The sequence below is a fragment of the Cyanistes caeruleus genome, chromosome 5, assembly GCF_971803275.1.
Source record: "Cyanistes caeruleus chromosome 5, bCyaCae1.hap1.1, whole genome shotgun sequence".
Classification (NCBI taxonomy): Eukaryota; Metazoa; Chordata; class Aves; order Passeriformes; family Paridae; genus Cyanistes; species Cyanistes caeruleus.
In genome coordinates this window covers 27377270-27389476 of record NC_141705.1, presented here as the reverse complement: position 1 = coordinate 27389476, position 12207 = coordinate 27377270, and the positions used below count along the sequence as shown (strand labels likewise).

The following is a 12207-nucleotide window of genomic DNA, read 5'->3' as shown; positions in this document are numbered from 1 at the left end:
AGATAAAAAGGAACATGGCCTGAAAGCTTACACATTAAACCTAATAATGTAACAAAGAAACAGCTCTTAAGTCCTACTGTATATTTAACCATAACAATTTAGCAGAGGAATAACACTCAACAGCATGTATCCCCACAAAATGTTCTAAAACACTTCTAATGGGTTTGGTCATTATATAGAGTCTCCATACACATCTGGTCTCTGCAGTCACCCTCCTCTGTACCCTTTTCCACATTCCATACTTTCTTTTTGAGATTTGTGAAGAGGCAGACTAGTGATGCATTTTACCATCTCAGCAGTAGGCTAGTTCTAAACTTTCGAGTAAGAAATTCTTGATGTTATGTGCACATTTTAAGTTGGGCACAGAGATGCTAAAGGAGTAAAAAGATAATTTTGAACAAACAGTATGCAAGTAGCTGAAAAATTCAGGGAAAAAAATAACCTGGACAGGAAAAGAAGTTAATGTAAGAGACTTGATTTCCAAGGTCCAGTCCCACCTCTAAATCCTCAGTCAGTAGAAATACCTGTGTACTTTGAATTAAGAATTTGTTTGAATAGAAAAAAAACACTGGTAGTTTTGAAGTGTGACAGTGACAGTGAGGAGAACAGCTGTAGTACCTGGCTGTTTTCAACTTACTATTTCAAAATTTCTTTTCAGCATAATCAACAAAATGTACTTAGTGGACACAATCAGCAGTCTTCTCTTGCCAGCCAGTCACAGAACACAGTCTCGGCACCTTTGTACAACACTATGGTGATTTCTCAGCCAACAGCAGGAAATGTGGTGCAGGTTCCCTCTAGCTTATCACAGAACAACAACCAGAATGCTGCTGCAGTAACCACTTTTACACAGGACAGACAAATCAGGTAAATCTTCAAGACCTATATTTAAGATGACTTTTTGTAATGGTATGCTTGTGCAGCTGCACCATATACAAAAGGAACTAAAGCAGTGTTAAAAAGATCCTGTGATTCGTGTTTCAGCTGTATGGATACAACCCTTGAAGCTAAACTGCCCAAAGTGACATGTTTGCAGGCTTATCAAAAGTCATGTTGTTATAACAAAGTATGACTTTGAGTAATCTGCCTTTCTCATCTATGTGATGCTTCATATATTTTTCCTGAAGGAACTCCAAATGTCTTTTTCTATTAACAGATTTTCTCAAGGTCAGCAACTTGTAACAAAACTTGTCACGGCCCCAGTAGCATGTGGAGCGGTAATGGTACCAAGTACTATGTTTATGGGACAGGTGGTGACAGCTTATCCCACTTTTGCTGCCCAACAGCAGCAGACACAGACTTTGTCAATAACACAACAACAGCAGCAGCAGCAGCAGCAGCAACAGCAAAGTCAGCAGGACCATCAGCAGCAGCTCACCACAGTACAACAGCCAGCTCAGTCACAGCTGACCCAGCACCCTCAGCAGTTCCTACAGGTAATGAATGTAGAGCTGTTTACAGATTTTCCAAGTCCTGCATTTACAGCATTGCTGGGTTATCCAGGGATGCTTTACCTGAAAACAAAGCATGTAAAGTAGTAACCTGTGAAAAAGCCCCATGCATGAGGCAAGTTTATTCTGTAGCTGTTCTCTAAAAACCTATTACTTAAAGGAGAGGTGGTTTTTCCAGCAGTGTTACTCCATGCATTGTCCTATCTTACCTCTTTTTTGCCCTTTGAATTGCTGCTCTTAGTTGTCTGTGAAAAAACAGATGTTTCCTTCAAAACATTTACAAGTTTACATTTATTAACTTTACATGTTAATGCAGTAAGGTATGAGAGATGATAATTGGTCTGGAAAGCAGCACAGAGCCCAAAGCATGACATATCCCTAACATGAGGTATGAAGTTCTGTCAAGGCTACAGGGGACCTGACCAGCATGTGACTTTGTAAGCAGACTAGGGAAGAACCTTGTATTAGTGGAAAAAGGAAGAGATTGAGGGTCAAAAGAGAAGGAGGACAAACCCCAAGAAGGTTAGAAATAGGAAATAATCTAAAAGATATAGAAGGTAGGGGAAATCTGTTGCCATTTGTTGATTCCAATTAATTACTGGCATGTGGGTCACGCAGCATCTGGAGTTGGTGAAGGAGTGCTGGCTAGAGCACTAGAGAAGCTGTTTAGCAGGTTGGTAGTATCTGTATCTCTGCTTCTAAATTTAAAAGTTCATACAATTTTGACTTAATTTCAGTGTAACAGATATGTCAAATATGAAGATCTCAGGTCTGTTCCTACTGTAGAATTTTGTTCTAGGCCTGGTCTAGTATTTTTAATACAAGCGAATAAAGTGCTCGAATTTGAAGTGAAGCAAATACTCTTTAAAAAGGACAAAAGTGCTTTTTCTGCTTCTGTTCACTGGGGCATCTTACAGTTTGGTTCTGTAGGTGGAGCAGTTGATGTACTCCACTTTCTGCAGAACATTTCAGGACTGAGACATCCTAGAACCCGTCCTTCATTGTTTTTCTTCAGTAATAATTTTTTTGTTTGTTCTAAGAAGAATACTGTTAAAACTAACTGCCATTTCCAGTAGTAATAAGTCTCCTTCAAAGGGGATGTTTGGGTCTGCAAATGCACCATTTTCTTTGTGTCTTTTGTCTGTGGGGAATAAATGTGATCTGAGCCAAATCATGCACTATTTTTTCATTCGACTGCAATGACAGCTGCCTACACTTACTCAAATAGATTCCTTATGCCCTGCTATGCTTTTGTGGCTTGAAATGAAGACAAATTGCCATATGTTCCTACCTATCACCACAGAAATTCCAAGTTACAGCTGCTTAATTAATTGGTCAGTTGCACTGCTTAAATGTGTTAGTATGAACAAATCTTCATGTTGTTTCTTCAGCTTAACTGGCCAAATCCGAGAATTATTTTGATTGAACCCTTATGAAAAGTTAAAAAGCAGCTAGGCCTGTGTTTCTCAGTGCAACAGGGAAAACAATTTTTTTCTATTCTCGTGTTTTAGACATCCAGGTTACTTCATGGAAATCAGTCGGCTCAGCTTATTCTCTCTGCTGCTTTCCCACTACAACAAAGCACTTTCACTCAGTCCCACCACCAGCAGCATCAGTCTCAGCAGCAGCAGCTGTCACGACACAGAACTGACAAGATGACTGATCCTTCCAAAGTTCAGCCACAGTAGTGTGGGTGCTGCCTCTTTTTGAAGCAAACTGCCAGGAGGGGCTGCCCCACAGACAGTTGCACTGAAGCTACAGAGGTAACAGTATGAAGGCTTTCTACCACCATGGTGTTGAGATCTGCTTTTAACTTCTGGAATCTGTTAAGAAAAGCCACAAGACAATGATGGGGACATGGCCGACTTTGAGAGTTGCCCCAGTTTCTGTGTTCTAAAGGATTTGTTGCCATGTTGTAATTTGTCCAGGTGAAATCTCCAAATGTGACTGAAATGAGAGTGATGCTGAAAATATTGGTATTTTTATCAATTCTGTACATTTTTAAAGTATTAAAACGGACATGGAGCAATTGTTTTGAATTAGCAGGAAAAAATGCCAGAAATATAGTCCAAAAACCATCTAATTTTTTTTCAGATGATTACAGGACAGTAAATATTTTGAAAATGTTGTGTGAAATCCAGTTCTCTGTTGTACAGATGCTGTAAAATATTGTGTATATGTCTGCATAAAAGAGAAAGAGCAAAATATTTTATATGATGCATGAAAATGTAATCTGTTATTTGTAGGTTTGAATATGTTTCCCTAAATTCTCACGCCATACTCAGACTAATGTTTTCCTCTGTTCTACCCTTTTGTTTACAACATGATGCATCATTATTTTCACCCTTAATGTGGGCACAAGTCTCTTGTTTGTGCTTTGTCTGTGATGTCAGGGTTTGTTCGGTGAGGTATAGTGTGTTGGTTAGTTGACTGCTTGAAGTTAAATTATTGATGAAGCTGTTTGAACTGGTGATCATGCATCAGGGTTCAGGACATTCAGATTCATAAATATCATCCATCATTTCATAATGAATTCATAATTTTATTTGAAAAATAGGAATTTGCACTGCTTTCTTGCGGATGGTTTGGAATTTTATTCCCCAAAGCTATCTTTTGATATAGTTCATAGTTGGAAATATTTATGTAAAAGGTTTAAAAAAAATGACAGTAATTTTCAAGAATGTTTCAGTTATAGGAGTAATTTGCACAAAAATATATTTACATTTAATAACCTTTTGGGCACTTTTTAACCACTTTCTCTGTGGTGAGAATTGTAACTTGTTAAACCATGTTGGAATCTTTTTATTCTCCTTCAAAAATTAGTCAGAACTAATTCAGGGTCATTTTAACAACAACAACAAAACCCATAGTGCCTTGATTTTAATTCAGGTGATAATGTTGAACATCTTGAATTACAATGTCTTGAATCTGTAACCATTTTCAATTTTGAAGTCTTAGCACATTGTCAACCAAACTTGTGTATCTACTTCATAGATATTTCTGTATTGTGTTAATTTTAAGTGGTCTGAGTTGAGACCATGAATATTTTTGACTGGTACTCCCCCTCAGACAGTAGCCAGAAATATAGGAGTCTCAAAAATCTCAGATCTTTAAGGTAATACTCTTAAAAAAAAAAACTAAAAAAAAATGCAGCAAACTTTAAAAGGCAGGACTCCTTTTGCAGAAGGAAGAATAATGAGCTGATTTTTCCTTTTTTTAATAATTTTTGGAAGCATGGGGGAGATCATGATTGCATTTAACACTACCAGGTATTGATTTAAGAGCTATCACTGAACTAAGACTTCAGAAGGCAACTTCACTTTATAAAGAAAATAAAAAGTTCCAACAGATATGTGCTATTTAAGTAAATGTTGGTAGGTTTTTATGGTACTAGTTTGTGGAAACCAGAACTTTGGAGGAAAATGAATAAATGCTGATAGATCTGATAATTAATTAAAAACAAAAACCAGTAAAAGCAGTTAAAACTAGTGCTAGGGAGAGAAAGCTGGATTAATCTTGAATTCTAAGGAGGAGTTGAATGAATGTAACCAAATGGTGATGGTCTATTTTGTACTATGGAACAGTTTGATTGTATTACTGGATGAACCAAACCTGCAGGAGGTAATACCAGTTTAGCCAAGCCTTTGATGCCGTTGGTTACGTTTTGGGGCAAGCCTTCGCCTCTGCACGTGTCCCAGCATTAGACCTTTGTTATTCCCCAGTCATAAAGCAAATGCTTGGCACCAAAAAGCCAAGCAGTGAACAAGGAGAGTGTGAGAAACACAGTACCAAAGAGAATCAGATTGCTCTCTGCTCCAAGAAGCCTATTGCAACTTGGAGCAAGGAACAGATGCCAATACCAAACATAGCAAGAAACACTTTCCCTTCTTTAAAGGGAATTCTGGCATTCTTCAGACTGGGATAATTGTCAGAGACCTGTTTCTGTAAAGTTCTATGTAAAGAAATCCTGCCTTGCTCTGCTATCCCTGCCACTCCATTCCACCTGTTTCTGTATGAAGCTGCATTGACTAGAGGTCTGTGCTATCACTTCTTTGCCTAATGGAAGATAGGTTAGATACAGATTTCTTTAACCAATTACAATAAAAATATAGCTCTAAAAAAGAAAACTGGGAGAGCTTTAATAGTGCTGTTAGAACTACTGAATAGTGGTAAAATAGGTATATTAAGCTATTATACTGAGAATTACAGAAATTAGAGATACCAGCCAGACAGTTAATGATGCAGCTTTTATATAAAGCTTCATTTCTCTTCCCATTCTCCCCTCCCCAAATACTCTAGTGTGCTGCTATAGGTCTGTCAGTAAAAAGGCTAAACTAGGAGAGAGAAATGTGATGGTGGTAGCATGGCTGCTGAAAGAGAATATAGGAGCGTATGCTTTGATCAAGAAACTTTTTGTAGCCTCAGAGGGAGGTCATTCAATTACAGAACTACCAGTTAGTAGAGAAAGGATAGAAGATGGGGAAATTCTAAGGAACTGGAAAACAACAGCACACATCTGAAGAATTCCTGAAATTAATCAGGCAAACTCTGCTAAGGCAAGTGTGTAGAACTTGGCCCAGGTTGTGTGCAAGTATGGAGATGCTTTGTTCACAAGCAGTGACTAAAAAGTATATATTTAACAAGTCTGCAGCTTCCCTTGTTGCTGAATCAATTGCTGAACTGTCCTTGAGTTTTAGTGATAAGAGGACCAGGCTGTTGCCTCTTTCTTAATCAGCCTTTTGCTTCTGCCTGACTCATTTACTACAGACTTACTTGCAACATCCTCATAAATAGCACGACAGTGACTGCCGTGATGCTGCAGGTTCTGGAGCAGAAATGTTGCAGAACGACTCTGACAGAAGGGAAGGAGTCTGTTAAGGGGAGGATTGTATTTGTGAAGAAATGGGCTGGTGATACTTCATGGAGTGAAAAGGACGGCATTTGCACAGAGTTTAGGAGACAGACGTTGACTGCAATGGGTGAGGCTTTGAAGAAAAGTGTCTGGGATAACTTCAGAGAGAAAAAAGAATATAGCTATTTTTATATTATATTTAATATATATTATATTTGTATATAAATATGAAACGATTCTAGTAGGAGCTCTCCATATGCCTTCCACTTCATCTAGAAGGTTTACCTTCTGCACTACGGTTCCAGTGTGTCACCACCTTCTGTGGGCATCTTGCCTACTGCCAAACACCAAAATTAGTAACCCAGCATCCTTACAAAAAAATAGGTTTCATTTCAGCTTTATGTAAAAATTAATAAAGTAAAGATATATCAGGCAGTTTTTCACAGGAAAAAGAAATTATCTTAAGACTTAAATAGCACTTTCTCTTTTTGTTTTTAGGGTTGTTTTTTTTTTGAGTAATAACAAGCACTTTACTGAAAAGACTATTTGAAAAACAGTTTATTTCTTTAGTCAGTGAAACTGTTAAAAAGGGGGCGCATTGAGGAATAACAGATGAAAATGTCAAAAGAGACATTTCTGGAAAATGTTTCTTTATTATGGTGATCCTTTGAGGTTTAAAGTGCAGGATTAAAAAGGCTTCTAAAACCAGTTGCCTTTGTGTTTTATATGGCCAGGGGAAGGGATTAGGGATGATAGCTTCCTTGGAAGGAGGCTTTTTAAGTTGCACAGTTGCCTATGAGAGAGATCATCTGGAGGCTCATTTGCCTGCTCAATAATTCTAAGTGTCCCTTAGGATTATAAATTATGTTAAAATGTTCTGAAGGTTTAAAGATGTGGCCTTTTTCAAATGTTAAAGTCGATTCAAGAATCATTTATATTTTCAGAGATTTAACCCAGGTATTGTTATGAGTGTTTTAAATGTCACGGCATCAGGAGATGTTAAACATGTCAGATTCATAAGCTTCTCTATTTGAAATAATTATTAAAATTAGATGTACAGTCAGAGGGCTGGAAAATGGTTATTTTGATTAAAAGGGAAAAGAGACTAGTTTTAATAATTAACCTTTTATTTTTTTACTTATCCCTGGTGGAAAAAATTGAAGAGAATGAAATGGATTTGGATTAAAAAAGACATATTTAAACAAATCATAGTAGATGAGACAACTGTGAGAGAACATTTGAAATTGTCTTGGTTGTCCATGAGACTGGGTAGTTGCTTTTTCACTACCATGATTTTTAACACTACATTCCTTGTCTTTTTCTTTTTTTGTCTTTTTTAAACAGGTGATTTTAAACTCTGCGATACTTCATGCTATGCCATCTGCATGAATTTTGCCAGCATGATATGCTATATTAAAAGAAAGTATACCTAAATAAAAAGGAAGGGGGGGGAAAAAACACTGTGTCTGAAAAAATACTTTATGGCCTAATAACAGAGAACCCAGCTATGACTGAGAGATGCTGCATTAATAGACAATCAATCAATGGGTAATTATTTATGAAACACTTTTGGGAATGGTCTTAAAGATGTAACTGCTTTGAAAGCAGTTGGTGAGTTGTCTTTTTCTAACAAGAAAGGTAAAAAGTATTTATTTTCAAATATATCAGATTGAATTTTGAGTTTTTAAGCAGTGTTGATTTCACAGTGTCTTGGGTTTCAGTTTTGTTTTGTATTTTTTTAACTGGCATTAGATTTATATACGTAAAAAAAAACAAACAGAAAAACCCTAGTGCCGTTCATATTGACGTCAGGAAATGTAGATACAGTTCCCTGGTGTTCATGTGACCATTACTAACTGTCAATTTTTTAACTGAATAAATGTAACTCATTTAAAATTTTGCTTTCTGTAGCTTCTAAGGTTCTAGAAGTTTTTTTCTGAGTTGCTTGATGTCAGTTTTATCCAAGTTTCACAGTGAAGCGCTCTTACCCTTCCCACGACTGTACCAAAGGCACTCTCTCTCCCCCACCCACAGAACTGACTTGTGAGAAGTTGCTTGATGTCACTTTTATCTTCTCTCCCCTACCCAGACAAATGACTTGTGAGATTTCAGTAAAAATGCATACTGTATTTTTTCCTTGTCTTCTCTCTGTATCTCTTTATAAACTGATGCCCCACTCTAAAGGCTAGAGACCTCTGATTTGTGTATTTACATTACTGCCTTGGAATTTACTCACACAGCACGTGATGGAGTGTGCACAACTTAAAACTGCTTTCACACCTTCGTGTCTACAGTCCCTGTTCTTGCCAAAGGATGGAGCGGCACTGCAGCAGGTTTGGAGGGGCAGAGCCCTTCCCTCACTTTCTGTCATGGGCAGAACACTCCTCTCTTTCAACTGGTGCCACTCCCCTCCCTGGGTATTTCTTCTGCTGGTGAAATGTCAGAGAATAGTACTTTAAAGGAGCAGAGGTGGTCTGAAATGTTGGCTGTGCCACTGAGCAAGGAAGCAGAGACTTGCATTTAGCTGCAAGCACAACTTGTTGAGAGCATGTAGCTCCTGCCTGGAAGAGCTGTGTGATGATACGTAACCTGTCAGGGTGGTCTGAGCCTCTTTTCACTGATCAAAGTGTAAACATCAGTAATTGCAAATTAATTAAATGTTTGGGGAAAGGAGGGTGGGAAAAAAATTGTGTAATTGAGACTGAATGCCTGGAGAAAATGATAAATACACTTAGCCATTTTTAGTCTGCACTACTTTTTTTTTCTGTAACATCACAGCAGATGCCCAGAGGAAGATACTGATCTTTTGCCTTTAAGATTTAAATAATACTATGCAAGTTGTATATTACTTCTATAGGCCATGAGGCCACTGTGCCCCAGGAGTGAAACAAAATCAGCTGTAGAAGTGTAGCTGTAGTTAAGAACTGTCACCACCCATCAGTGATAAGACTGAGAGCACGTAGCAAGCAAGACTGTCAGTTTTCTTAAAATTGAACTTTGAAAATAGCAGTATATTTTTCCATGAACTTATGAAGATGAGTGGTAATTACAACTGCTGCCACACCTGAAGCAATTCTGTTAAATGGCATTTTGCTGCCATGCAAGCTTGAAAACAAAAGCCATGTTTATTTGAGAATGAAGCTGTTAAGTACCTGTAAAGATTAGCAATCCAAAGGTTAGTTGCACTCTGACTCTCAGGCATTAGTGATATAAATTCCAGATTTCAGCTGTTTGAGGGTAACATACAATAATAGCACAAGCCTTACTAGCATTCTTTGTAGCACACTGTCACTGTCAGACCCTTTGGCAGATACTTTCTCCCTTGGGCAGTAATCCCAAAGAAACGCACAGCTATCATACGTGCCCACGTCAGTGGGAAACGCTGTGCAAATGTACTCTGCATCTCCCTTGGCAGAAACCTGTAGCTGTAACTCGCCAAGGGTGCTGACTTCAGGGGCCATACGAGGTCATCTCTGGAAAAATGACACATCAGTTCAGCAAGTGCCATTACATCATTATTTCCATGGCTCTGGAAATTAAGGATAACACAGATTATATTAGGATGAAGCAGTCTGAGCCTCTTGATTCAAGATCTGATTTTGTTTTTTGAATACACGGTGTCTGGTACAAACATGGAAGTACACTGAGCTACCAACTTCTTTCTAGAAACAAAACTGCTCACGTGAGTCTGAGCTGGAAGGGCAGCTGGGGTGAGGGACAGCCTGTATGGCAGCAGGCTGCCTCTTGCAGTGCTCAGAGAACACTGCCCCTCTCTCACTTCCAGGTTTTCTGACTTGGTGTCTGACTCATAGATCTCAAAAGAGCGAGCCCGGGCACCAGCCCAGCGCACACACACCTGCTGCCATTACCAAAGGAAGAGCAGGCTTGCTGGTGACCTGGTCCTCTACTTTGGTTCAACAGGTTTCCTTTGAAAAACTTGGTCCTGGCAGGCTGGAAGATTAGTCTTGACTAATTAGTCTAAGTCTTAGTCTTGACTATTTTGCTTTGCCATATACAGCACAATGAGACAGGCTGTACCTAAGGATTGGGAATAGGCACCTTTGAAAATATCACAAGCTTTTCTCATTGTAAATATTTCAGCTGATGTGAGAAATTCCCATCCCAGTAGAACTGACCATCTCCATTTTACTTCTACTGCTTGGAAGTGAGGAATTGCTGGCAGTATGCACTTGCAAACCTCTGCTGTAATGTGCAGTCAGAGCTGTAAATTCCTGTGTTAGATGCTGCTTTCAAGGTTCCTTTGGCAGCAGCTGAAATCAACTGCATCTCACCCCAGCAGGGAGAGCTGCAGGATGGATGGAAACCTGTGGAGGACGGTTGCCCATTTCCCATATTGCAGACACAATGGTTTGCAGAGCCCTCAGCACTTGAGGCTCTCACTCACTGCATTTCACGTTCTCCAGCTACCAAAGAACAAAAAAGGGCACAGGATTGTGGCAATCAAGGCTTCAGCTGGTTGCCTTATATATAAATGTCCTTACATTTTGCCTATATCCCTAGTGTCCAGGTATTTTAAGACAGAACAGCAGTACACCCCTCGCTGCTGGCAATGTGCTGCAATGACAAGAAATCTGATAAAAATTGCTAAAACCCCAGCTCCCGAACCAGCCAACAGATGAGAGCTGGCCAGGGTGCAAGTCCTTTGAGACACTGTGCAGGGACAAGGCCAAGTCTGTGCTAGAAACAGCTCAGCAGATACAGCACTGCTGAGAATATGGCACTGGGTCCCTCCATCACCTTCAACAGTCTTTCCTTACATCCCAACTCAATCCTTTAAACTGAATTCTTTAAAATTCCAACAGGCAATAAACAACATTAAATCACTGTAACTAGTAGCAACTACTGAAGCACCTTTCAAAGCTTTTACTAAAATTTCATGAGCTACCTAATTTCATGCTAGACTTCCAACAAGTCAATTAAAAAAAATTTAAAAAATAAATCAAAAAGCTATTCTAACAGCACTATTCAAACTAACCTGCCTAGCTGGTCTTTGAGAGCAGCCAAATACATTGTTATGACTGGGCAAAAGTAGTACTTGGGCATCTGTGTAAGTTTGTAACAGTAAAAAGTAGATGTGGAAGTTGCAGAGATTCGTTCTGCAACTCAATGCTCACCTCTACAGACAACCTCTTGAAGAGCTTCATTCTTCTGTTGATCCTAAGAGCCTAACTTCATATCAAAAATAGCATTAAGCAGCACACACAAACTTTGGGAAGCTTCTACAAATGGAGCAAGGCAAACTGAGTTGGCTTTTTGGATTTTGAGAAAAAAAAATTCCACATCTTTTCCCAATTACATTCCTATTCCTAAAAAGGAAAATTAGGTGGCACTACAGTTACCCTGCCTGGGATGGGCCTGTATAAACATCTAGCAGCACCACTTCTGATTAACACAACAAGCAGTTGTCCCATGAACAGTCAGAACTTCAGGCTCTTCCCTGCAGATCCCTGTTCCTGCCCTTTTAACATGACCTCTGCTATAAATGCATTCCCTGCCAAGAGCTGAAACTCATTGTGGACAGTGTAGGTCCTCAGACTGGGGGAAAAAGTAGTCTACAGGTTTTCGTCACCAAGTTTGGTTCAAAAGAAAACAAACAAACCAAATAAAAAACAAACAAACAAAACCCCATAAAACAACCCAAAACCCCCCAGACCATACAGTTCCTTTGGGCCAAGACATGAACATGTAGACCTGGGGCCTGAAATGGCAGCCTGTTTTCATACCGCCATGTGTGCCGGGCATTGCACTGCTGTGGTCTTAAGAGTTTGAGAAATATGGCATTAAGGGGTTTTCTGGAAAGAGAATCCTAAGAGAAGGATTAAGGGCTGCTCTGTTTCTGATGTACAAAAGGAATGGTCAAATCTGTAACTCTCCACAGTACTT

General features: G+C 39.0%; 1 protein-coding gene across 31 annotated transcripts in view; it reads left to right on the top strand.

Annotated features, from left to right (window-relative positions):
* The window catches only part of CLOCK (clock circadian regulator), a 63430-nt gene extending 57852 nt beyond the window's left edge, over nt 1-5578 (top strand). For 29 of the 31 annotated variants that reach the window (XM_086887943.1, XM_086887965.1, XM_086887953.1 and 26 more), the window contains 3 exons: nt 659-867; nt 1157-1436; nt 2963-5578. In XM_086887943.1, the coding sequence (XP_086744069.1) occupies nt 659-867; nt 1157-1436; nt 2963-3139 (666 nt within the window). In that variant the 3' untranslated portion in view covers nt 3140-5578. The remainder of the gene's footprint in view (nt 1-658; nt 868-1156; nt 1437-2962) is intronic. The other 2 variants (XM_086887969.1, XM_086887970.1) reach the window with 1 other exon arrangement.
* The last annotated feature ends 6629 nt before the right edge of the window (nt 5579-12207 follow it).